The 25994-nt window shown below is 45.2% G+C and overlaps 1 protein-coding gene across 9 annotated transcripts in view; it reads left to right on the top strand.

Moving 5' to 3' along the window:
* LOC146799805 (ATP-dependent RNA helicase DHX58-like) overlaps nt 1-25994 on the top strand; it is a 221286-nt gene that overhangs the window by 136640 nt on the left and 58652 nt on the right. For 7 of the 9 annotated variants that reach the window (XM_085627489.1, XM_085627494.1, XM_085627487.1 and 4 more), the window contains one exon: nt 5089-8618. The exons of the other annotated variants lie outside the window; for them this stretch is intronic. In XM_085627489.1, coding sequence (XP_085483615.1) covers nt 5089-5274 — 186 coding nt within the window. In that variant the 3' untranslated portion in view covers nt 5275-8618. Of the gene's footprint in view, nt 1-5088; nt 8619-25994 lie in introns of those variants that run through there. 9 annotated transcript variants of the gene reach the window in all.

Here is a 25994-nt window from a genome sequence, read left to right as displayed (position 1 = left end):
GTCCGAGCCACAGCGGAGACATGCGGGGGACTGAATAGCCCCCATCTTCCAGAGGTGGAGGCATGTGTAATATATTCTATGGAGATATTTAAATTGGATCAGCCTGTATCTAGTGGAAACAGCGGAATACCTGGGGCTAGCCAGCGCCTCTGCCCAATCGTCTGTCAGGGCGGGCAAGTCCACCTCCCAATGCCGCTCGGGTCTGATGTATAGTGGTTTTTGAGTGTGTAGTGAGGGTGTGATAAATTTGCCGGATTTGTGGGCCCCCAAATCTCCCATCAACAACCGACCCTTCAATGGGTGAAACTCGTGTAAAGACGTGAGATGCCGTATCGGGGGGGGACAAGGCATGATGGAGTTGTTAGTACCTATGAAACTGTGATTTGTGAAGGTCGAAATCCTCCTGCAACCTCTGGAAGGACTTACGCATGGACGCCTGCATAATATCTCCGAGAGTGGATATCCCAATATCGTCCCACCTACAGAACCCCACTAGTGTCGAGACAGGCCGGAGGTGTGATCCCTGCCAGAGGGAAGCAGCACTGGTCAGAATACTCCACCAACCCATAGACAGGACCGCCCACCTCCATATCTGAATAACTGTCCTGCAGGCCGGGGGAAACGCCTTCAAGAACGAGCAGCTGTACAAGAGGTGGAGCAGCGGGGCATCCGCCATGAAAAGCCTTTCCACGGCATAGGCCGGGTCCACCTGAGAGCCATACCACCATTCATTGATCACCAGGAGATGCGAAGCCCAGTAATATGCCCGAACATCAGCCGCCGCAATCCCACCGCAGTACGTAGACTGGATAAACGTGGCAAGCGCCACCCGGACCGCACCCCCCTGCCAGAGGAACCTATTCAGTAGTGCATTTATTTGGAGAAACCACAACGGGGGGATAGGATACAGATAATTCTGCAGCCGCGTGGCCAAGACACCATTTTGAAAATGGCGGACCTGCCGTATAGTGAAAGGGGCAGGTGAGGCCATACCATTGTTTTGTCGTGGACAGCAGGGAGCAGCAGAGCTATATTGCGCGAACCAAGCTTCGTTAAGACACCGCGTGATATATACCCCGAGGTACTTGAAGCCCGCGTCAGCGACGATCAGTTGCGAGGCCCAAGCCTGACTCCTCTGCTCGCCACTACTTAATTGAGGTAAAGAAATGCTCCAGCCATTATAAGAACTGGGAGGATAAACTTTTTTATAACTTTTTTATAATTGTTACACCACTATGGATCATTAGAATGGGTATACTTACCATAGATAATGGGTACATTATTATGACAACCCGAATTTCTGTACACGTTTGACTGATTGAACAATCGGTTATAATTTTGATATTGCTTTTGAATTTATTAATCAATAATTATGTTCTAACTTTAAATAAGTGTTAAACTTTCTTTAAATGTACTAAGAACGTGCTCTATTGTAAGTTGTTCTTCTTTTCTGTTTAAAAAAAAAAAAAAAAAATTATGTTGTTTGTCTGACAGCCCTGAAAAAGCGCAGTGTGTGCGAAACACGTGTTGGCTTTACTGTGATACTGGCTTTACTGTGATACTTGCATGTAAATCTGATCATAAAGGAAACAAAGGCATCACTGTGATTCTTATATGTAAACTTCTACAAAGAAAATAAGAATAAACATCAGAAGATGAATACATAAGAAGACTCATATATTGTTTCTTTGCTTGTACTATGAAATTATCTCAGATTTGTTTGTGTTGAATATATAATTGCACTGGTGGGGACCAGTGTCTGAGATTGGTGGCGCCGGGCAATGTTACCTGTAACCCAAGTTGTATTAGAATTTATGTAACAACAGGTGCAAGGTGCCTTTTTGAATTCTGATAAATTTTGCTTTATGCAATGGCTAAACATTTTGACAAACGTGAATTTTTGGCTAAAGATCTGTTCTCAGGTGTGCTTGTGACAGGAAATGGGGTTGTTCAAGAACCTAAAAAAAGTTTTAAAGAACTTTTTATTAAATTAGAGAGACTACAGAAAAAAGAATCCGCTAAATGGTGGGATGCGATGACTCTTAGAAAAAATCTAGACGCAGATAGGACACCTAGAGGTCTCAGGATTAATATCTTTCCTGCTGTAGAAGATCTAGATGAGCAAAAAGCTGAAAAATGGGAAGAAAGACTCAAGACAACTTCTAAAGATCTCATGATTATGCTTATTGAATTTGCTGAAGATCAAAGAAAAGTGTTATTGGTAGAGATTGAGGAAATAAAGAAAGACATAGATAATCTTAAATGCTCAGAGAATACAGCTAAAAACTATGAGATCTTAGACAAAATTATGGATTTATACCAAGTTGAATTGAAAGAAAAAAAGAGGCTTAAATTTGCAAGAGACGAAAGAGATTACAAATATGGTAGGGTGTATACATATGCTAGAAAATTTGACGGCTCTATACGAAATGATGAAAGAAATAATAATAATCATATTAAGGAGACTCTACTAATGGAATAACTTTTTCCAAAATACAAGGCAAGAAGTGAGATTAGCTACTTAATTGAGGTAAAGAAATTCTCCAGCCATTATAAGAACTGGGAGGATAAACTTTTTTATAACTTTTTTATAATTGATACACCACTATGGATCATTAGAATGGGTATACTTACCATAGATAATGGGTACATTATTATGACAACCCGAATTTCTGTACACGTTTGACTGATTGAACAATCGGTTATAATTTTGATATTGCCTTTGAATTTATTAATCAATAATTATGTTCTAACTTTAAATAAGTGTTAAACTGTTTTTTAATGTACTAGGAACGTGCTCTATTGTAAGTTGTTCTTCTTTTCTGTTTAAAAAAAAAAAAATGTTATGTTGTTTGTATAACAGCCCTGAAGAAGCGCAGTGTGCGCGAAACACGTGTTGGCTTTATTGTGATACTGGCTTTACTGTGATACTTGCATGTAAATCTGATCATAAAGGAAAAAGAAGGCATCACTGTGATTCTTGTATGTAAACTTCTAAAAAGAAAATAAGAATAAACATCAGAAGATGAATACATAAGAAGACTCATATATTGTTTCTTTGCTTGTACTATGAAATTATCTCAGATTTGTTTGTGTTGAATGTAATATTATTTGTTTAATTTTATATTATTGTTGATATTATTTTCATATAAATATATATAATTATATATATTTTGATTTTTTTGTAAAAAATGTTTTGTTTATTTTTTTTATTATTTTATGTTATATATATGTGTGTGTTTCATATCACTAAATTTAAAAAAAACATAATCATGTAATATAATGTAAAATATTTTTTTATAAGTGTTATGCTATATATATATAACTATACAACTAATTATGTGTGAATGTTTACGTAAGTATATTTTTATACATAGTATAAAATGTTACCTTTATGTATTTTACATTATAATTATGTTGGATATTAAAATATTTAAATTTACTATTTTAACCTGAATATGTTTTTAAATAAATATTTTTGTCTTTTATAATGATATAAGTGTGAAATAATATATATTTTTCGATATTCTTACACTTACCTTTATATGTATAGGAAAACTATATTTTTGTGATCGATATTTTTGACACAATATTTATTTATCACGATAATTGTGATTTCGATATTATGTCACTGAACCTAAAAACGTAGTGGCTCTTAATCCCTCTAGTCTTCTTCGTACTATTACACTAACTATAACATTTGTTATAATTTCTTACATTGCGCATGCTACTACAATCCCTCAGTGTTGTAGCAAAGCAAATTACAGCTGGTTCAGTTACTCAAGTAAGTGGTAATTTTTTTATCTAGGGATTATGACATGCTACGTTTCTTTAAACACATACCTCTGCAACAGGTACGTCTCCTAGTCTCATTTCTACTGGTTTACTCTTCCAAAAGTCAGAGAGGATCTTAAGGGTCACACGGTGAAGGGAAGTTATCACAACCTAACTAAATGCATCTCCTATGAATGCTAGGTTGCCCGTTCAAGGTGCCAGTTGGTACTACTCTGTGATGGTTCATTTTATGATATGGTCACCTACCAGTAGTACAGAGGGCAGTCACTCCTTTACATGATTACTGTCCAAGAGTGAGGAATCAGTTTCTTAGGCAGCTTTATTACATGTCCACTTTGATCTATCATTCAGTCTTCCCACTCTGTTTGCTCGACTGCCCTCCCACCACCGAGCAGTGTCTTCTCTAGGGTGCTATAACCACACTTCAGCCTCCTACATTCCTCTCTCACCCTCCCCGCTTCTTATGCTACCTTCTGCATTTCTCTCCTCTCCACCCATGACAGTAGACTTACTGCTGCACTACCCTCCCTTTCCTCCCCTCTTTCCTATTTCAGTATACTTCTTTATTCTGAACTGCCTCTGTGCCATGACGTTCCTTTGTTCGGAGCATTGCTTCATGTCCCTACTGTACACCTGGCACCAGTGCTTCATTTGTTAGAGAGTAAGTGCCTGTGCCCAGCGTTTTTCTCTGGAGCCGGTGCTGTTGTATGTCTGTGTGCCGAATACCAAGGATGTTTACTCTTGATTCCACCTCATGCCTCTTTTGTCCACTACCAGACACTCCCTGCCTCTTTATTGCACTCTTGCAGGTTCCTGCTTTCTCCATTTAGCACGTCGTTTCTGTCTTTCTCTTCCTCCTCCTTTTTCTCTTGTGTGTTTTTCTCTCTCTTGCCCTTGATCTAAGTCTGATGAGGAATAATAACTGCCAGTCTCCACAAATAAGTGTTGGTGGACCCCACCTGCATCCACCGCCTCAAATGATGCACCGCCTTGCACCACAGTGCTCATCTCACTGAATCTCTGCCGCGTCCCCACACTGCGCTGCCTCTTATTCATTGCCTTCTGCTACACTCCTGCATCTCTGTGTCTGCACTCCCGTAATCTTCTAGTCTCTGAGCCCCTACAATTTGGGGACATGAGATGTTCTCTCCCTAAGTCTCGATGGTAAACTATCTTTGTGATAAAAACGTGTGCCACCCTAAACCACAAGCAGCATCATTTGGCGCTCTGACCCACTTTATTAGCCAAAATGATTACCTACTGTTATTTTGCTAACATACTGTTCGTACACAGGAGTGGGGCATGGAAATAGTCTACAGGGCAGTCAATCTTCCTGCCATTGCCATCAAAAACTTTGTTGTGGAGACATCAGATGGTCAAAGGAAGACGTACAAGAAATGGAAGGACGTGCCCTTTGCCGTTGAAGAGATGAACTATGAAGAGGTGTGTGCGCTACACTATTCCGACCTCTCAGATTAAGACTAATGGTGACTTCATCCACTCCACTTGGACAGTCTTCAGAGGCATTACATGCATTCTGTGTTCATCACACTCCAAAATCCTGAAATTGAACGGCCTGGATACCTTCACGGATGACAAGTAGCACTCTACAAATCTACTGATTGATTGATGTGACTTAAGATCTTCTAGGGCAGTCCATAGGGACTCAAAAACCTTTACTGTCTGCACTGGGATTCTGTTATTTGTGCACGTTAAACTGCATTTAGGAGTTAGCAGAAAATAGACTCCTTTTGTGAACACTGCTGCTAATTCTTTCTTACATGTGTATGTATGTGGCATTTACATAGCATGTGCTTTCAATAAGTCTGTGAGGTTTTGCTGCACAGTACCTTCAAAGGGCCACAAAAACACCATAGATCTGTTGCAACAAAGAGAAGGGTTCATAACATTTTAAAACAGGGATAGATTTTCCTCATTTTTAAAAGTTGAAGAGCAAACCCAGAGCATCTTCTCCTTTTAAGCAGTATTTGAAATATATAATTCTTGTAAAGTAAATAGAGCTATAACCAAAATTAGCAAGTGTTCCATTTTATTTGAAAGAAATTGATATCAAATTGATACTCATTCTTCAAACTACTTCCCAACGTTATTATTCTATATTATGTTCTATGGAACTTCTGTAGTACATCTTACGCACAATGATTTTTGGTGCTATCGAAGAACATTCGTTGGAACAAATGGATCTTAGTTCCTTCTTAAAATTTCCATTTATTGCTCTGGTTTCTGAGAGGTTTGACAAGTGCTCAAAAACTTGACGACCTAGAGCTTAAACAGTCAGGAGACCAGAAGGATTAATTTGAAAAAGGGGATCACAAATCTGAGATGGCTATCTGGGTCTAGTGGTCCAGGGAACCCAAGCATCCATTCCAGGGATCTGTGCCTGACCTCACTGTCCCAGGTTTGAATACTGGGAGGTCTACTACACCTTCCATCCTCCCAAGCTCAATAAACGAAGTACTATTGACCTGGATAACAAAACATATCTGTCATGTAGCGCAAGAAACCCTTAGGTGAACCTTAACTTTACACATACATGAGTCATGGTTTGGGAGGTGACGCACACGCTTCTACGATTAAAAATGGAGTCCACAGCAGCCAAAGGTATACAGAGCAGTGCCTAGTCTCTATTTCTATGTGCGTACTAGAAGCCAATGAATATATGATGTAATGTCTAGTGGTACCAGGATGTTCTCGAGGTCATATACACGGTAGGCATTGCATTCTGAATATGATGCACAGAGAACAGTGGATCAAGGTGTAATACGTTCAGCTGCCATAATCCAGGGGAGATTAAAGTGTTGTGTTAACCATGCGTGCAAGTGCTAGAGGGAAACCTATGGAGTTTGCACCTCCTACATCTAAGTTGGAAGAAGCTGCTCTGGACACTAATCCAAGCTGTGCATCCAGAGTCAGTCCTGCCTTGACCAGTGGCCCGAGTTTCCTCATATTCAGTGTCGATGCATGGGACAGGAGTCAATGCTGGTGACCCGCATCTTCACACCTGAGAGAACAATGCTCGGTTTGTGAGATGGATCAAGGACTTTGCAGCACTTATTGAGCCAACATCTTCCAACATATAGAAGTGCTGCAGGAAGCATGACCTAGAAGTGGAGCTTGCCCTGATTAGTTCTCAGTCAACACAGTATTATGTTAGGTGGTGATGGAGTCAAGTCATTGACCAATACCTGTTGGCTTCGCTTTCGGGAATGGGGCCTGTCCTTGTAGTTACGAGTGACTGCCCCAGCTAAGGGATGGAACATAAAGCATGGCCCCTCAAGCATGCAGTCACATGTGAGAGCACTTTGGGAAGCTTCAGGTTGGTGACAACTCCTCAAAAGGGCTTTGAAGTCCCTGGCAGGTGGAGGGAACTATAACAGAGGTATGTATATTGAAATATCTAAAAGTATAAACATGGGTTCGACTGTTTAAAGCAACGTCTTCTTCTGTAGTTCTAAATGTTTCTAATGCCTTTCAGAGGGTAAAGGGAGATGGGGTGGGGGGCGGGGCTGCAAGGAACTAGAAGCACAAATTATGTGAAATGCCTAGAAAAGGTATGAATTGTGCAGCTGTACAGGATGTGCAACTGATGCATAAGTAGGGTGCTGAGCAGGCCACATGAGTGATAGTTATTTGTCTCGATGTAGTGTTTTTGGAAGTAGCTTCAGGGGATTGTGGATGTTTAATTGTATCCATATGCCAGGCTACATTCATGGAATCAGTAGAGAATCCTAACAGCTGCTTACATCTGGATGGAAGCACCAGGATAAGGGGGCCTTTCTGGTCATCCGGCCCTCAGCTGAAAATGACAAACATGTTGGTATGGCATTTGTCAAAATTGCACAGTTGTATCTGGGAAATGTTTATTCAAATAACATGTACCTCGTTTTAATTTAGTACTGTATTCAACGTATTGAGCTTAAAAATACATTTTAAGAAATTGCACATTTGCATTTTTATAGTTTACATATTGTTTACTGGGGCACAGAAATCCGAAGTATGTTTTGATTTGACTTGCATTTGTATAGCCTAGGATCCGTTTTATGCATTATACGGGACAGGTCACTGCATGCACTTTTTTTCAATATAGGTACAATATATGCATTTATTTTGTATCAGTAGTTGAAATAACGATAATTGTTTGAGTAAAATTAAAAGACCTTAAAGTTATCAAAAGAAATATGTTGTGATCTAAATGAACTCAATCCTGCTTTGAAATGTCAGTGTTTGCTCATCGTCACTGCATGCGCGGCTTTCGTTATATATCGTGGATGCATTATAGAATGAAACCTTAATCACAGAACTCTGCCTTTCTATTTCTCTCCCTATTTATACATGACATCCATAAATGTATATGTTTGTAAGTAAGCGTTCATGCTTTATGGTCCTATAAAGCCCCAAGGTCTTATGGTGACATGAGAATCGGGTGCTATGTCTGCAGAATCCCAAGGTGGCATTTTTGAACCATGAAATATTTAAAGCAGTTTGTTGTTTTTGTCTTCCAGTTAGTTTGAATATATAATGTAAACAAATGAGCATTATTCTTCTGCTTTATGAGTTTTGAAACCCTGCTGTTTGAAAAAAATATTGATGCTTAAACATTAAAAACATTATATATATTTTTCCAGTATACTCTATATATTGTGATGGTGCTTCCTAATTTAAATAGTTCATTTAAATTCATCAGTTTAATTGAATTGGCATAATTCAATAAGTCAGAACGTGAAACGAAAAACAAGAATGAATTGTCAGAAAAATATTTTTATATTTTCTGGAGAATGTACAAATAAACAGGTGCACCTTAATGTGACTTTTTCTTTTGTGCGCATTGATTCACAGCTTTTATTCGCAGGTGTGCGCTTTCTTGATGAGTTCACTTTCCCTTTATAAAGTGTTGCTTTCTTCCTTCCCATCGGATACCCTGTTATTCGTCATGATGTTACGATGTCGGATGGGCGGTAGGTAGAACATGAATATACGCTGACACCTTGTAAGTTAACAGGAGGATATATTCCGCTTCTCACAGGCACATACAGAAGTGACTTCAAGTGGATGCCACCTCTGGAGCAGATGTTTTCAGAAGCTTAGCCCAGGTTTAACTGCCTAGTAACAAGCTCTATGAAACTTGCATCCTTCCCAGCTGCATGGCGATCCCCTCATGCGGTATTTATTCAACTTTTGTTAATATCGCTGTGCCCATTTCCTGTACTACCCTTTCCTTTCTTGGGTGCTCCATCTGCACATGCGTAGTGCCGATGGAACAGCAAGTGGCACCTATGTTGTGGACAGAGGGGCATATTTACAAGCTAGCGATAAAAAAATTAACGCGGCTTTTGCGACTGTTTTCGGTCGAAAAGCGGCGATAATTTTATCGCCTAATTAGCAAGGCCACGCTAACGCGTGAAACCTTGCTTTAGCGTGAGGATTCTTAATGCCCAGCCTTGCATCTCTAATGAGATGCAAAGTGGCCGTTCCTGACCTAACATGACAGGAGAAATGTCGCTAAGCGACATTTCTCCTATCATCAAGCCCCACGCTATGAAGCATAGCGGCAGGAAAAGTTGCGATAACCCCTGTTATCGCTACTTTCCTTACGCCTGCTTCAGGACTGACTTAGCCATGATATCCTATGGAGGGTGGATATCATGGCTAAGTTTGTGAGTCCCTATCAGCAAGCTAACGCCACACTACGTGAGATTATCACTGGGTTTCTAGCGATAATCTCACATTAGGCAGTTAGCGCTAGGATTTTTATCGCTGAGGAGATAAGCGTTGCTAATAGCACGCTATCTCAGCGATAAAAATCCACGTTACCCAGCGATAATTATCCTCACGCTAAGAGCGCTGATTGATAATTATCGCCGGTTGTTGCTGATATGCCCCAGAGAGATTAGTAAACAATTCTTGGAAAATTGTGAAGGTTTGGGCTTAAACCAAATTAGAGTACGCATCTGTTTCATGTTCTGCCTGCTAACTAGGACCGGTTCTAGAGGTTGGGCCAGGCCCTCCCAAGATAGCCCCGCCCCCCACCCAATGCCCATTTATAAGCAGGAAGCATGTTTTTTTTTCCTTGATGAAACAATCATACATGTCTGCAGCCGAGCTATCAAAGCCTATTTGTGTAACTTTCATCTAAAACGCCATTTAAGTGCCTGGGGGCAGGGGTGAGGGCACAGGGGATGGTTGCCATTACTGTGAATGTGTAGTGGAAGGTATACTTGTAACCACCTCCCCCCCCCGCAATATATCGAGACTGCAAGCTCCACTCACACAGTAGTTAAGAGATTAAAACAGTTTTATGTCAGAAACAGTGTGAAGGATATTGCCATGACAAGAAATACACATATATATATATCTTAGTAGCGTTTTTGTTTTCTTTCTGCTGTAATGCTATGTATTACTTATGGCTTGGAACACTGGAATTATGCGGCTGGAGAAGAACAAATTATGCAGCAGGGTTGACTACATTTTGTGGCAAGAAAAAGCAAATAACGGTGCAATTGGGTACCTTTGGTCATATGATTACCTTATTATTCTTAATTTTACACGTTAACACTGTCTTGGCAAAGGGTACACCCGGCTAATACCAGTTCAACACTAAAAGGTAGCAATAGGCAACTGAAAGGTGACCAGTCAACCTTTGCGAAGGGGCTCCACTGCAGAGCAATACATGCCACTGCCTTTTTAGTAACATTTGATCCGTGTGGGCCAGAAACATGTTTTCTCTCCTTAAAATCTGCAAGTTATGCAGTAGATGATGGATTATGTGACACATGTGTCAAATCCATAATAATGCAGAATACCCTGTAGCCTAAAAATCACATATTTCCAGTGGCCCTACTTATGGGCACTATATTAAGAAAAACAATTCTGACAATGGCAAAGTTTTGAATCTTAAGTGAAAAGACTTGTGAACTTTCACTATTTCAACACAGATTTAGAATGGGAAGGAGCAGCGCAAGCGCCTGTTATCTAAAGAAAAGCACTGGCAACGCGCTGCCGCGGCTCTGCCCACTCTCATTCACCTGAGGTACTTGCAGAAGGCGGAGTTCCCTAATATAAATAGAAGGGGGCATCGGAGCGGAGACCTAAAATCTGCCCCGTAAACAGGGGCTCCCACTCTCCCCCAGAAGCGGCACAAGTCACCGGAAGGCATGCTCTGGAACAAGGAGCCGCTGCGACCGAGACGTTCTTCTGTGGCTGAGACCATGCTGCTTAGATGGAGGCCACCGTACTCTGAGGGATCTCTACGGTCCTCCGAACTGGGGGAATCGGTGCAAAAGCCGAAAATCCTCTCCGGAATCGGGGGATCCCACTCGCCCCCCGAATCGACACAAGTCATCACAAGGCGCCGTTGATACGGCAGCACAACATGCCCTGACTGAGGAAGCACTCGCCGCGGCCTGCTGGGAGCGGCATGGGGGCGGCCCGGATGGGGCGCGAGGCTTCTGGCCTTAACCTGCAAATGAGCCTGAAGATCCGCAGCACAGCAGAGCCCACCCGGTGGTGAGTGCGGAATGCATGTAGTACGGAGAGCATAATTTTTCACGAGGCAATGATTGTACATAACTAGCCTCACGGGAATGCACCAGTGTTATAGCACCAGTCGCCTCCAATAAAGAGCGCCTGAGTTGGGACCTAGCCACCACCCTGGGACCCTGGCTCATGTTCCAAGGGGCAATGCTGTACTTGAACTAGGCATCCATAAGCTGAACTGATACTAGAACCCTACAGTTCAATGGACGCACAGGCCCCCTTGGCATTTGAGGAGGAACGTACAACGGGCCTAGTCACGAGCCTACCTGACACTGGTAGGGCCTGGGCTTCACCTCCTACTACCTGACAGTGGCAGTGCTGAGGCGGCGACCTGTGCTGGCTGCCTGGAAAAGCCGATATTCCAACTTGAGAGAAATGGGCCACAACTTAGAAGCCAGGCTGTGTGAAACCAATGCTGGAGTGGTTAGGAGCCCCAATCAGTGACATTCCCGGTGAGGAGACATAAAAAAGGCAGAGCTGCACTTTACTGCGTACTGCCTCCCGCAGCTTGCTGGAGTAGGGAGGCCTGAATAGCTGCCAGCAGAGACAAGAACACTACCCTCCCCACCATGCCTGTACATAACCAGGGATGGGCCGCACCTGAGGCAAGCAGCCAGACCCTTCCACACCAGGGGATGCAGAATACAATGAGCAAGTCGGCGCATCCCACATACCTGCTACAGATTGCATTCCGGCGACAGCAATGGGGGATCCCCCAGATAAACTTGACATTATCCTGCAGGAAGTCTGCGAATCGCGGAAGGTGATTGAACAGCAAATAGGCACACTAAGGACGGACTTCACGCTCCTAAAGGCCCACCATGATAAACTGGCCACCACTGTGACACATAATAAAATGCTCCTCACTGAGATGCTGCCGCAACACAAAACCCACTTGGAGCAACTTGAACAGCTACAACGACAGATAACTGGCCTTCAGGGAAGGGTCGAAGACGCAGAGGGCTGGTCGCGCCAAAACAGCGTCCGTTTAGTGGGCTTGCCGGAACGCTGCGAGGGAACAAATCCAACGCAATTGGTGGAACAGTGACTGTTAGACTTGGCCCTTTTTTCAGGGTCATCCCAGAACTTTTTGCCTTCCTCCTGTATTTTTTCTGACCTTTTGTTGGCTGTTTTATGACTCTGGGCACTTTACCACTGCTGATCAGTGCTAAAGTGCATACCCATGATGTATGAATTAGTGATTCCATGATTGGCTGGTTTGGTTTACTTGTCAGACCCTAGTACAGTGCACTGAGTGTACCCAGGGCTTGTAACTCAAATGCTGCTGATGGGCTTGCAGCACTGGTTGTGCCACCCACAGAAGCAGCCTGTAAAAGTGTGTCTCAGGTCTGGCATTGCAGAGCCTATGTGCAGTCTGGTACTGCCATGCTGACTGGGCAAGTGCACCCACTTGCCAGTCCCTAAACCTTCCCTTTTCTTCATATCTGACACCCCTATGGTAGGCCCAAGGGCAGGGTGCATTGTAAGTATAAGGTAGGACATGCCCTGGTGTGTATGGCACGTCCTAATAGTGAATTACAGCGATTTTTGTTTTTCACTATTGCAAGGCTACCTGTTCCCCATAGGCCAGAATGGGCAGTTTGATTACAACACCTTATAATCCTAACTGACCCAGGGAACATAGTAGAAATCCGAGTTTAGTATTCCTGAACTCAGAATAATAAAATACATCTTTTAGTGAAGTTGATTTTAACATTCTGTGTTTGAAAATACCACTTTTAGAAAGTAGGTATTTTCTTGCCTAACCATCCAAGCCTGCCTCTGCTAGGCTGTGTATTCCTTGTCTGGAGTTGACTGACAGGGGCTGGGAGATTCCAGGAGACAGGGTGAGTCAGCACAGGGCTGAATAGAGAGCTCTGCATGTAGATGGGTGAGAGGAGTTGCACCTGGGACCTGAATAGGGCTGTGCCTTCCCTCCACAATGCTGGCTCCACCTCCTGTGGTGCGTCTGATGTCCCTGCCCTGCGAAAGGAAAGAAGGAGTCTTGACAACAAAGTGCTCCAGGACTGACCAGAACTGGTTTGGACTAGGCAAAGGCCTCTCTGCCTTCAGAGAACAAAGATAAACTGTGTATAAACAGGGGAACCCAGACCCCAGAACTTTAGATCACTTCTGGGAAACAAAGAAGAAACCTTTGCTGAGGAGAGGAACCTTAGAGACTGAGGAGAGACTCATGGTGTGGGGGTTTCTTTTCTAGGGTTTAGGGCAGAGCTTTCCAAACTGTGTGTCCCGACACAGTACTGTGTCGCCTGCAAATGGTGGGTGTGTCTCGGGATGACACCGGTATTAACGGCCAATTAGCACATAACTGCAGCTAATTAAGAGGCATTCCTTTGAAAGAGTGTCAGCAAACACCGCCAAAGCAGCGCTGACTCAGAGACACTCTGCTCTATGGGGGCCGGGCGATTCAGAACAAAGCCACATTAACAAGTAAATGGTCTTTGAAAGACCTGCAAAGTGTGTGTGCCCAGGAAGCTGGGGTGAGGTGACATAGGGTGACAGACAGAGGGTGAGGGAGGGAGAGAGAGGGAGAGAGATGGAGAGAGAGAGAGGGAGACAGAGACAGAGAGAGAGAGAGAGAGACAGACAGAGAGAGAGAGAGAGAGAGAGAGGGAGACAGAGAGAGAGAGGGAGACAGACAGAGAGAGGGAGAGAGAGAGAGGGAGGGAGACAGAGGGCGACAGACAGAGGACGACAGACAGAGGGAGACAGACAGAGGGAGAAGGGCAACAGAGGGAGGGAGAGAGGGAGACAGAGGGCGACAGAGGGAGGAGGGCGACAGAGGGAGACAGACAGAGGGAGGGAGGGAGACACAGAGAGAGACAGACAGAGGGAGAGATACAGAGAGAGAGAGGGAAACCGTGGGAGAGAGAGAGCGACAGAGGGAGGGAGACAGAGAAAGGGAGTCCGGGGTAGACAGAGGGAGGGAGAGGGAGACAGATAGAGGGAGACAGAGGGAGAAGGAGACAGAGGGAGAAGGAGACAGAGAGAGAGGGAGACAGACAGAGAGGGAGACAGAGACAGAGGGAGTCAGAGAGAGAGGGAGACAGAGGGAGGAAGACAGAGGGACGGAGACAGAGAGAGGGAGACAGAGGGAGGGAGACAGAGGGAAGGAGACAGAGGGAAGGAGACAGAGGGAAGGAGACAGAGGGAAGGAGACAGAGGGAAGGAGACAGAGGGAAGGAGACCGAGGGACAGACAGAGGGAGACAGAGGGCGACAGGCAGAGGGAGACAGACAGACAGAGGGAGGGAGACAGACAGAGGAAGGAAGGCGACAGAGGGATGGAGACAGAGAGAGACAGGGAGAGAGACAGAGAGAGAGGGAAACCGTGGGAGAGAGAGACAGGGAGGGAGCCAGAGGAAGGGAGTCCGGAGTAGACAGAGGGAGGGGGAGGGAGACAGATAGAGGGAGACAGAGGGAGAAGGAGAGAGAGGGAGACAGACAGAGGGAGACAGAGAGGGAGACAGAGAGAGAGGGAGACAGAGGGAGACAGAGAGAGAGGGAGACAGAGGGAGGGAGACAGAGGGACGGAGACAGAGGGAGGGAGATAGAGGGACGGAGACAGAGGGAAGGAGACCGAGGGACAGACAGAGGGAGACAGAGGGCGACAGGCAGAGGGAGACAGACAGACAGAAGGAGGGAGACAGACAGAGGAAGGAAGGCGACAGAGGGATGGAGACAGAGAGAGACAGGGAGAGAGACAGAGAGAGAGGGAAACCGTGGGAGAGAGAGACAGGGAGGGAGACAGGGGAAGGGAGTCCGGGGTAGACAGAGGGAGGGAGAGGGAGACAGAGAGAGGGAGACAGATAGAGGGGGACAGAGGGAGAAGGAGACAGATGGAGGGAGACAGACAAGAGGGTGACAGACGGAGACAGACAGAAGAAGGGAGACAGAGGGAGAAAGATAGAGAGGGAGGGAGAGGGAGGGGGGTGACAGACGGAGGGAGACAGACGGAGGGAGACAGACAGAGGGAGGGAGACAGAGAGAGAGGGAAACTGTGGGAGACAGAGAGAGGGAGGGAGAGAGAGAGAGAGGGAGACAGTGAGTGAGACAGAGGCAGAAAGAGAGAGAGGGAGAGAGATAGAAAGAGGGAGGGAGGGAGACAGACAGACAGAGGTAGAGACAGGGACAGGGGCAGACAGATAGAGGCAGAGATAGACAGAGAGACAGAGAGGGAGACAGGGACAGACAGACAGGCAGAGACAGGGACAGGCAGATAGAGGCAGAGACAGGGACAGACAGATAGAGGCAGAGACTGAGACAGTCAGATAGAGGCAGAGACTGAGACAGACAGACAGAGACAGAGAGGCAGAGAGACAGAGAGGGAGACGGAGAGGGAGATGGAGAGGGAGACAGAGGGAGACTGAGGGAGAAAGAGAGAGGGAGACAGAGGGGGAGAGGGAGGGAGACAGAGAGAGAGGGAGGGAGGGAGGGAGACAGAGTGAGTGAGACAGGAGACCAAGACAGAAAGAGAGAGAGGGAGAGAGAGAGAGATAGAAAGAGGGAGGGTGGGAGACAGAGACAGACAGATACAGATAGAGGTAGAGACAGGGACAGGGGAAGACAGATAGAGGCAGAGATAGACAGAGAGGGAGACCGAGGGAGACAGGGACAGACAGAGGCAGAGACAGGGACAGACAGATAGAGGCAGAGACTGAGACAAACAGAGACTGAGAAAGAGAGGCAGAGCGACAGAGAGGGAGACGGAGAGGGAGACCGAGGGAGAAAGAGAGAGGGAGACAGAGGGTGACAGAGGGAGGGAGAAAGAGGGAGACAGAGGTAGGAAGTCAGGGGGAGACAGAGGGAAGGAGAGGGAGACAGACAGAGGGAGACAGAGAGAGAGGGAGACAGAGAGAGGGAGACAGAGGGAGACAGACAGAGGGAGACAGAATCCCCCTTGGGTGGTTTGGGCTCGCTCGCTACGCTCACTCAGCAGCAGGTGGACGTTGTGCATGGTTGAAAGGGTTGGCAGTGCGTGAACCAGCCCTTTTTGTGTCGTAAATCACTGGGGCATGTGTCAATGTGTGCATGATTATATTCTTGCTTCAGGCACAAACCTAACCTTACACCCAGTTTTGCCAGTCACGGTCTTTGTTAGAACAGGTTCACAATTGCTTTAGTAACCTTCCTGCTTTCTCAAATTTTCTTGAAAATGCACCATTTGCCCACTTTTATTTCAAAATTTTCTTCCGGACCCCCCTTAGTTGGTTCGGGCTCGCTAGCTTCACTGTCTTACTGTGTCCCAAAATGATGCATCTCCAAAAAGTGTGTCACCAACATCAAAAGTTTGGAAAGCTGTGGTTTAGGGTAATGCAGTGGTGTTTGGGTAGTGTAGGAGTCTTGCTGGGGGTAGTGTTTTAGGGTTTAGGGTAGTGCAGTGGTGTTTGTGTAGTGTAGGGGGGTCAAGCTGGGGGTAGTGTTTTAGGGTTTAGGGTAGTGCAGTGGTGTTTGTGTAGTGTAGGGGGTCATGCTGGGGTAGATTTAGGGTTTAGGGCAGTGCAGTGGTGTTTGGGTAGTGTAGGGGATAGTGCTGGTGGGAGTGTTTTAGGGTTTAGTGCAGTGGTGTTCAGATAATGTAGGGGGTCGTGCTGGGGGTAGTGTTTTAGGGAAGTGCAGAGCTGTTTGTGTAGTGTAGGGGGTCGTGCTGGGGGTAGTGTTTTAGGGTTTAGGGTAGTGCAGTGGTATTTGTGTAGTGTAGGGGGTCGTGCTTTAGGGTTTAGGGTGTGCAGTGGTGTTTGGGTAGTGTAGGGGGTTGCGCTGGGGGTAGTGTTTTAGTGTTTAGGGTAGTGCAGTGGTGTTTGTGTAGTGTAGGGGGGTCATGTTTTAGGGTAGTGCAGTGATGTTTGGGTAGTGTAGGGGGTTGCATTTTAGGGTGTAGGGTAGTGCAGTGGTGTTTGGGTAGTGTAGGGGGACATGCTGGGAGTAGTGTTTTATGGTTTAGGGTAGTGAAGTGATGTTTGTGTAGTGTAGGGGTTGTGCTGGGGGTAGATTTAGGGTTTAGGGTAGTGCAGAGGTGTTTGTGTAGTGTAGGGGGTCATGTTTTAGGGTTTAGAGTAGTGCAGTGGTGTTCGGGTAGTGTAGGGGGTTGTGCTGGGGTAGTGTTTTAAGGTTTAGGGTAGTGAAGTGGTGTTTGTGTAGTGTAGGGCGTCGTGCTGGGGGTAGATTTAGGGTTTAGGGTAGTACAGTGGTGTTTGGAAAGTGTAGGGAGTCGTGCTGGGGGTAGTGTTTTTGGGTTTAGGACAGTGCAGTGGTGTTTGGGTAGTGTAGGGGGTTCGTGCTGGGGGTAGTGTTTTATGGTTTAGGGCAGTGCAGTGGTGTTTGGGTAGTGTAGGGGGTCGTGCTGGGGGTAGTGTTTTCGGGTTTAGGGCAGTGCAGTTGTGTTTGTGTAGTGTAGAGGGTCATGCTGGGGGTAGTGTTTTTGGGGTTTAGGGTAGTACAATGGTGTTAGTGTAGTGTAGGGGGTCGTGCTGAAGGTAGTGTTTTAGGGTTTAGGGTAGTGCAGTGGTGTTTGTGTAGTGTAGGGGGTCATCTTTTAGGCTAGTGCAGTGATGTTTGGGTAGTGTAGGGGGTCATGCTGGGGGTTGTTTTTTAGAGTTTATGGTAGTGCAGTGGTGTTTGGGTAGTGTAGGGGGCCGTGCTGGGTGTAGTGTTTTAGGGTTTAGGGTAGTGCAGTGGTGTTTGTGTAGTGTAGGGTGTCATGCTGGGGGTAGTGTTTTAGGGTTTAGGGGGGTGCAGTGGTGTTTGTGTAGTGTAGCTTGTCGTGCTGGGGGTAGTGTTTTAGGGTTTAGGATATGCAGTGGTGTTTGTGTAGTGTAGGGGGTCGTGTTTTAGGGTAGTGCAGTGGTATTTGGGTAGTGTAGGGGTTCATGCTGGGGGTAGTGTTTTAGGGTTTAGGGTAGTGCAGTGGTGTTTGTGTAGTGTAGGGGGTCATCTTTTAGGCTAGTGCAGTGATGTTTGGGTAGTGTAGGGGGTCATGCTGGGGGTTGTTTTTTAGAGTTTATGGTAGTGCAGTGGTGTTTGGGTAGTGTAGGGGGCCGTGCTGGGTGTAGTGTTTTAGGGTTTAGGGTAGTGCAGTGGTGTTTGTGTAGTGTAGGGTGTCATGCTGGGGGTAGTGTTTTAGGGTTTAGGGGGGTGCAGTGGTGTTTGTGTAGTGTAGCTTGTCGTGCTGGGGGTAGTGTTTTAGGGTTTAGGATATGCAGTGGTGTTTGTGTAGTGTAGGGGGTCGTGTTTTAGGGTAGTGCAGTGGTATTTGGGTAGTGTAGGGGTTCATGCTGGGGGTAGTGTTTTAGAGTTTAGGGTAGTGCAGTGGTGTATGGTTGTGTAGGGGGTCGTTCTGGGGTAGTGTTTTAGGGTGTAAGGTAGTGCAGTGGTGTTTGTGTAGTGTAGGGGTTCGTGCTGGGGGTAGTGTTTTAGTGTTTAGGTTAGTGCAGTGGTGTTTGGATCTCGCCAAGCGTTCAGCCCATGCGCTGTGTCGCTAGGCAAGACCTAAAAGCATTGCACCAAGATGGCTGCCAACACTTCCTGGATTGAAGTGTTGTCAGCCAATTAGAGCCAAGCTCGTGCTTGTTAAATTAGGTCGCGCCCAGATATATAAACAAATGTTTCCTTTAATATCTCAAAAACTACTGAACAGATTTACACCATTTAAAAAAAAGGTCTCTTTCTGAACCAAGGGCTACCTTTTTGCCAGATTTGGTGTAATTTCGTTCAGCAGTTTCAGCTGTAACCGTGTCTAAAGTTTCCTATGGGAAATTGATTTTCTGACCTCTATTTTTTGAATTTCTCAGGAACTACTGAACGGATTTACTCCATTTAAAAAAAAAAGGGCTCTTTCTGAAACAAGGGCTACCTTTTTGCCAAATTTGGTGTAATTCCATTCAGCAGTGCGAGCTGTAGCCGTGTCTAAATTTTCCAATGGGAATTAACCTTGAGGAAACACGTTTTGGGAGCCCCTTTTTTTCTCAGCCCCCGCTTGGCGAATCACCCCGAAACTTTCAGGATAGGGGCTGACCAGAGCGCCCCACAACTTTTGAAAGTTTTGCGAAGATTCGTCATCCGGCGCCAAAGTTATTGGGAAAACAAAAAACGCTTTTCCTAAGGAAACTAGGTCCTAACTATAAATATCTACTGGCGACTGCCAGAAGGTAATATATAACTTTGGTGCCGGTTGACGAATCTTTGCGGAATTTTCAAAACGTATGGCCCGCTCCTGTCCGCTCCTATCTTGAAAGTTTCAGGGTGATTCGGCAAGCGGGAGCGGAGAAAAAAGTGGGGGTCCCAAAATGTGTTTTCGCCATGTTAATTCCCATAAGAAACTTTAGACATGGCTACAGCCCAAACTGCTGAACGGAATTACACCAAATTTGGCAAAAAGGTAACCCTTGGTTCAGAAAGAGACCTTTTTGTTAAATGGTGTAAATCCGTTCAGTAGTTCCTGAGAAATTCAAAAAATAGAGGTTGGAAAATCAATTTCCCATAGGAAACTTTAGACACGGTTACAGCTTAAACTACTGAACGGAATTACACCAAATTTGGCAAAAAGATAGCGCTTGGTTCAGAAAGAGACCTTTCTTTTAAATGGTGTAAATCCGTTCAGTAGTTGTTGAGAAAATCAAAAAATTAAAGTTTTGATATTTAGAGGCGCGGTGGATCCGCGCACCCTCCCGACCATGAGCTTTATTCTAATTGGCTGTCAACACTCCAAACCAGGAAGTGTTGGCAGCCATCTTTGTGCCTCGGTAACCGAGGCACAAGAAAACAGAAAAAGAAACGCAAAAAACAAGAAAAGGGGCAGGGTAGAAACACCCTGACCCCCTAGGCCTGCTCAGGGGGTCCCACAAGGACCCCAGTGCCCAAAAAAGCATTAAAAAAAAAAATCGGGCGAATTTGCGCTGGATGTGCCAATCCCGCTGAGAAATTTTTAAAAAAATGAAACGCGGCCTCCCGCGCTTCGCTTATTTAAGCCCCTGGGTGGGCCAGGTCCCGGGGGCATGCTGAAATAAAATTGCAGGGGCCCAGGTGGACCCCCGCAGCCCCGGGGACCGCCACCCCCCGGGGCTTGTTTTTGTAATGTTTGGGGGGCCTCCAACACCCCCCAAGCCCCAGGGACCGCCACTCCCCGGGGCTTTCATTAATTATTTGAGGGGGAAACTGCCCCCCCCCGCAGCCCTGAGGACCGCCACCCCCGGGGCTTCTTTTAAAAAAATATATATATACCTGTGTGGGGGGGCTCGAGCCCCCCACATGCCCCACAGACCGCCACCTCACCGGGGCACTATAATGCTAATTTGGGGGTCCGTTACGAACCTCCTAGCCCCGGGGACCACCACCTCCCCGGGGCTGTGCATTGGTTGGGAGGGGGGCTGCGCTGCCCCCCTCCTGGAGCCCTTCATGGCCCTGGGGACCGCCACCCCTCAGGGCCGGCTCCTGCAGTGTCCCAGGGTGCCCACCCCCGGGACACTGCTGTTTGCTATGGCAGGGCGGGAGCCTCGTGGGACCCGCCCTGCCATAGCAAACTGTGGTTTGGATTTTAGAAGAGAGAGCAGGAAACCTGCTCTCTCTTCCAAAATCTAAACCAGATTGCTTTTCCACATGGGGAGCTGCATGTTAGCAGTTCCCCATGTGGAAAAGCAATGCCGGCTCCCGCAAGAGGCGGGGAGCCGGCAGGGACCGTGGGGGCATTAGGGCTCCCCCCACGTTCCCCAACGAAGTGGCCAGGCCACGGGGCATGGGGTCCCTGGGGCCAGAAGAGGCCCGGGAGGGGGCCACGCGGCCCCCCTCCCCCATAATAATAATAATTATTAGTTTTTTTTAAAACACGCAAAGGAATTAATTCCCTTTCAATCCTGAGGGCCCCTGGGGGCCAACTAGCCCACCAGGTGCTTCCAGTAAGCGCCACTGCGTTGCATTGCAGAGAGGTGGTCCAGGCCATGCCACTTTTTACATCTTTCTGCAACGCAGCTCTGTGGCGCTTACTGGAGGTACCTGGTGGGCTAGTTGAACCCCAGGGAGCCTCAAGATTCAAGGGGACTTAATTCCCCAACTTAAAATGCACCACAGGCGCGTTTGCACAGTGGTGAAGGGAGGGGGCGGGGCCTGAGGTGACATGTGTACAAACACGCCCTGTGGTGTTTTTTAAGTCGGGAAATTAATTCCTCTTCAATCCCGAGGGTCCCTGGGGGCCAACAACCCCACCTAAGCGCCACTGTGCTGCGTTGCAGAGAGGTGGGCCAGGCCATGCCCCTTTTTACACCTCTCTGCAACACAGCTCTGTGGCACTTACTGGAGGTACCTGGTGGGCTAGTTGGACCCCAGGGACCCTCAGGATTCAAGGGGACTTAATCCCCCAACTTACAACACGCCAGGGGGCGCGTTTGCAGAGTGGTGGAGAAAGGGGACATGGCCTTTGTCTACCTCACACCAATCCCTTCTGCGTGGGGCTTACTGGAGGTAAAAGATAGGCTAGTTGGCCCCTAAAGCACCCCCAGCAGTGAAGGGGACTTCAATCCCCATCCAAGAGCGTGCCAGGGAGCGTGTTTGTAGAGTGGTGGGCAAAGTGGGCGTGGCCTGGTACAAGTACTTACCAGTGCTGCTGTTTGGGACTGACTGGAGGTAATAGCTTGGGAATTTGGCCCCCAAGGATGTCCTTGGGGGCCAACTACCCCTCTTGTTACCTCCAGTAAGTCCCACACAGTGGGATTGCTAAGACGTCTTCGGAGGCCATGGCCCCCTTTCTCTACCACTCTGCAAACGTGCCTCGTGGCAGACTATGGGATGGGGGATGAAGTCCAATTTAGTCCTGAGGGAGTTTGGGGGCCAAGAATCCCTCCTGGTACCTCCTGTAAATCCTACGCAGCGGAATTCCTAAGCGTTGGTTGGACGCCCAGCACCCTATCTCCACCACTCTGCAAAGGCGACTACTAGTTAAAGTAGCATATATCTGCACCTCTGACTTAGAGGTAGTTTTAATCCCCCTGCCCTATTATGTACTAGGGCCTTACAGAGGAGGACATGCTAATCACAGGGGTACCCCAACCCATAGTGTTCCCTAGTGTATGTAGGTGTTTTCACTGTATTCTAAATATCTTTTAGCATAGCACTGGCTCTAGGCCTGGTTAGTCAGAGTCAGTTACCACCGGTACCCATCTGAAAAAGTTGTGGGCACAGGATGATTTTGCAACAAGGCCTCTTTCTGCTCCTCCGTTGGTTCTTTCTGCACATGTCTTGCTTCTTCCTGCACTTTTCTTCGTCTTTGTGGACTTCTGTTGCTTCTTTCTGCATTTCTTTTGCTTCTTTCTGTGCGTTTTTTCTTCTTTCTTCACATGTCCTACCTCTGTAGGCATAGTTAAAAACTAGCATTTAAAAAACCTTTGAAATTCACTTAAAAACTATAGGTTTCAGGCATGTTATAGTTAGAAATTAGCATTTAAAAAACCTTTGAAATTCACTGAAAAAACCATAGGTTTCAGGCATGTTATAGTTAGAAATTAGCATTTAAAAAACCTTAAAAATTCACTGAAAAAACCATAGGTTTTAGGGAAAGTTATAGTTAGTTGGACATTTCACTCATACAAAACCAGAGAAATTCCCCCGTTATAGTTAGTTCAGCTAACTATAACTCGCGCCCCCGCAATGCACTGCTGATGATGTCACATATTACATCACTCATGACATGGTCAGTGACATCACTGATGACATCACTGATGACATCTCAAATGACATCTCAAATGACATCACTGATGACATCATCCATGTGATAAATTGATGCATCTTCTCACACCCTAATATAACCTTTGATACACCCCCTCTAAATTACAGACTGCCACTCTTAAAACCATAGACACTCCAACACCAATAACTACATACCCACTCACTGATTCTTAGGTTTACACACACATCCACTCACTCACCCGTACAGTCACTCATACTTATGGTCACTCAGTACAGGACTATCATATGCACTCATGCACCTATATAGACACTCACACACTGCCACTCATCCATAGAGGTACTCACACACCTAGTCAGTCATGCAAATAATTAATCACACTGCCATTTACTCACCTATACAGTTATACACACACCAGCTCAATTACTCATACAAATACTAGCACATTCTTGCGCTCTTATACAATCACTGATACAAGCACACACTCATCCATACAGCCACTTTCACAATCACACACTCTCACTTATAGCCATTTATATACTCTAACACACATATATATACTGCCTTTCACATATGTAGTTACTCACACATGTACCACTGAGATATACATTCACTCACTAACACACCCATACACACACTCACCCACCCATACAGTCCATCACAGATGCACTCTTGAAACCATGCACCCAGTGAATCACCCACTCACACATCTATGCACAGAGTCACACACACCCCACCCACACAAACACTCAGGCACCCATACAGATACTCAGACAACCAATCAATAACCCATATAGACACTCATGTAGCTATTCGCAAACCCATGCAGCCGCTTACACACCAACAGACAGACGGATACAGACATTCACAGTTTACTCACTAACCCATGCATTCAGTAAGATACGTTTAATCACTCACTTATAGAGTCAGTCACGCACCTACTAAATCATCCATTCAGACACTTTTACACCCACTCATTCTTCAATACGACTTTCCCTATATATATTAAACATATTTAAACTTTACAGAAACACAGTCACTGGATGATGTCATGAGTGATGTCATTTGAGATGTCACTGACCATGTCATGAGTGATGTAATATGTGATGTCATCAGCAGTGCATTGCGGGGGCGCGAGTTATAGTTAGCTGAACTAACTATAACGGGGTAATTTCTCTGGTTTTGTACGAGTGAAATGTCCAACTAACTATAACTTTCCCTAAATCCTATGGTTTTTTTCAGTGAATTTTAAGGTATTTTAAATGCTAATTTCTAACTATAACATGCCTGAAACCTATGGTTTTTTCAGTGAATATATATATATATATATATATTCACTGAAAAAACATAGGTTTCACACACGTTATAGTTAGGATTTAGCATTTAAAAAACCTTGCAAATTCAGTGAAAAAACCGTAGGTTTCACACACGTTATAGTTAGCGGACATTTCACTCATAAAAAACCATTGAAATTCCCCCGTTATAGTTAGTTAAGGTAACTATAACTCGCGCACCCGCAATCCACTGCTGATGACGTAACATATTACATCACTCATGACATGGTCAGTGACATCACTCATGACATCACTGATGACATCTCAAATGACATCACTGATGACATCATCCTTGTGACAGAGTGGTAGACCTCCTCTCACCCTAATATAACCTTTGATACACACATTCAAAAATAGAGACTACAATTTTCAAAACAATGGACATACCAATACCAGTTACAATAACCTTTTCAGTAATTCTTAGATCCACATACACATCCACTCATTCACCAACAGTCCTGTACAGTCACTCATACATGTACTCACTCATCATATGTACTCATACACCTATACATCCTGTTACACATTGCCACTCATCCATACAGTTACTCACACACATAGTCACTCATGCTAATAAAGAATCAAACATCCATTTACTTGCATATTGAGTTATACACACACCTCAACACGTACTTCTACAGAAACTTACACATACTTACTCTTTTAAATAATCACTAATAAAAACACATACTTATTCATACAGGAACTATTTCAATCTCTCACTCTCACATATACTCACTTATATACAACAATAGTCAAATATACTTCTTTAAAACATATTAAACTCATAAAGACACTATTGAGACAGTCATTCACTCACTAACACACCCATACACACACTCATCAAACCATACAGTCATGCACACATGCTGTCTTCTAAACATACAACCAGACAGACAATCATTCATGCACCTATGCACTACGTTAAACCCCCCACCGAACCATGCAGACACTCAGACTGATACTCAAAAAACAACCTAAAATCCAATATAAACACCCATATAGCTACTCACCAACCCATGCAGACACTTGTACACAAAGTGAGAGACTGATACAGAAAATTACATATTTAAACATTACTCATTAAGCCATGTATTCACTAAGATACACTTAATCAGTCAGTTACACAATCAATTTTTCAAAAACAAATCATCCTTTTAGACACTTATATACCCATTTATTCTTCCATCGACCTTGAGATATACATATATAAAACATATTTAATTTTCAGAAAAACACACATTCACTGGATGATGTCATCAGTGATGTCATTTGAGATGTCATCAGTGATGTCATGAGTGATGTCACTGACCATGTCATGAGTGATGTAATATGTTACGTCATCAGCAGTGGATTGCGGGTGCGCGAGTTATAGTTAGCTTAACTAACTATAACGGGGGAATTTCAATGGTTTTTTATGAGTGAAATGTCCGCTAACTATAACGTGTGTGAAACCTACGGTTTTTTCACTGAATTTGCAAGGTTTTTTAAATGCTAAATCCTAACTATAACGTGTGTGAAACCTATGGTTTTTTCAGTGAATTTGCAAGGTTTTTTAAATGCTAATTCCTAACTATAACGTGTGTGAAACCTATGGTTTTTTCAGTGAATTTGCAAGGT

This window comes from Triturus cristatus, chromosome 9 (genome assembly GCF_964204655.1).
Source record: "Triturus cristatus chromosome 9, aTriCri1.1, whole genome shotgun sequence".
Taxonomy (NCBI): Eukaryota; Metazoa; Chordata; class Amphibia; order Caudata; family Salamandridae; genus Triturus; species Triturus cristatus.
Note: the sequence above shows the minus strand (reverse complement) of the source record. Positions and strands in the feature narration are given on the sequence as shown.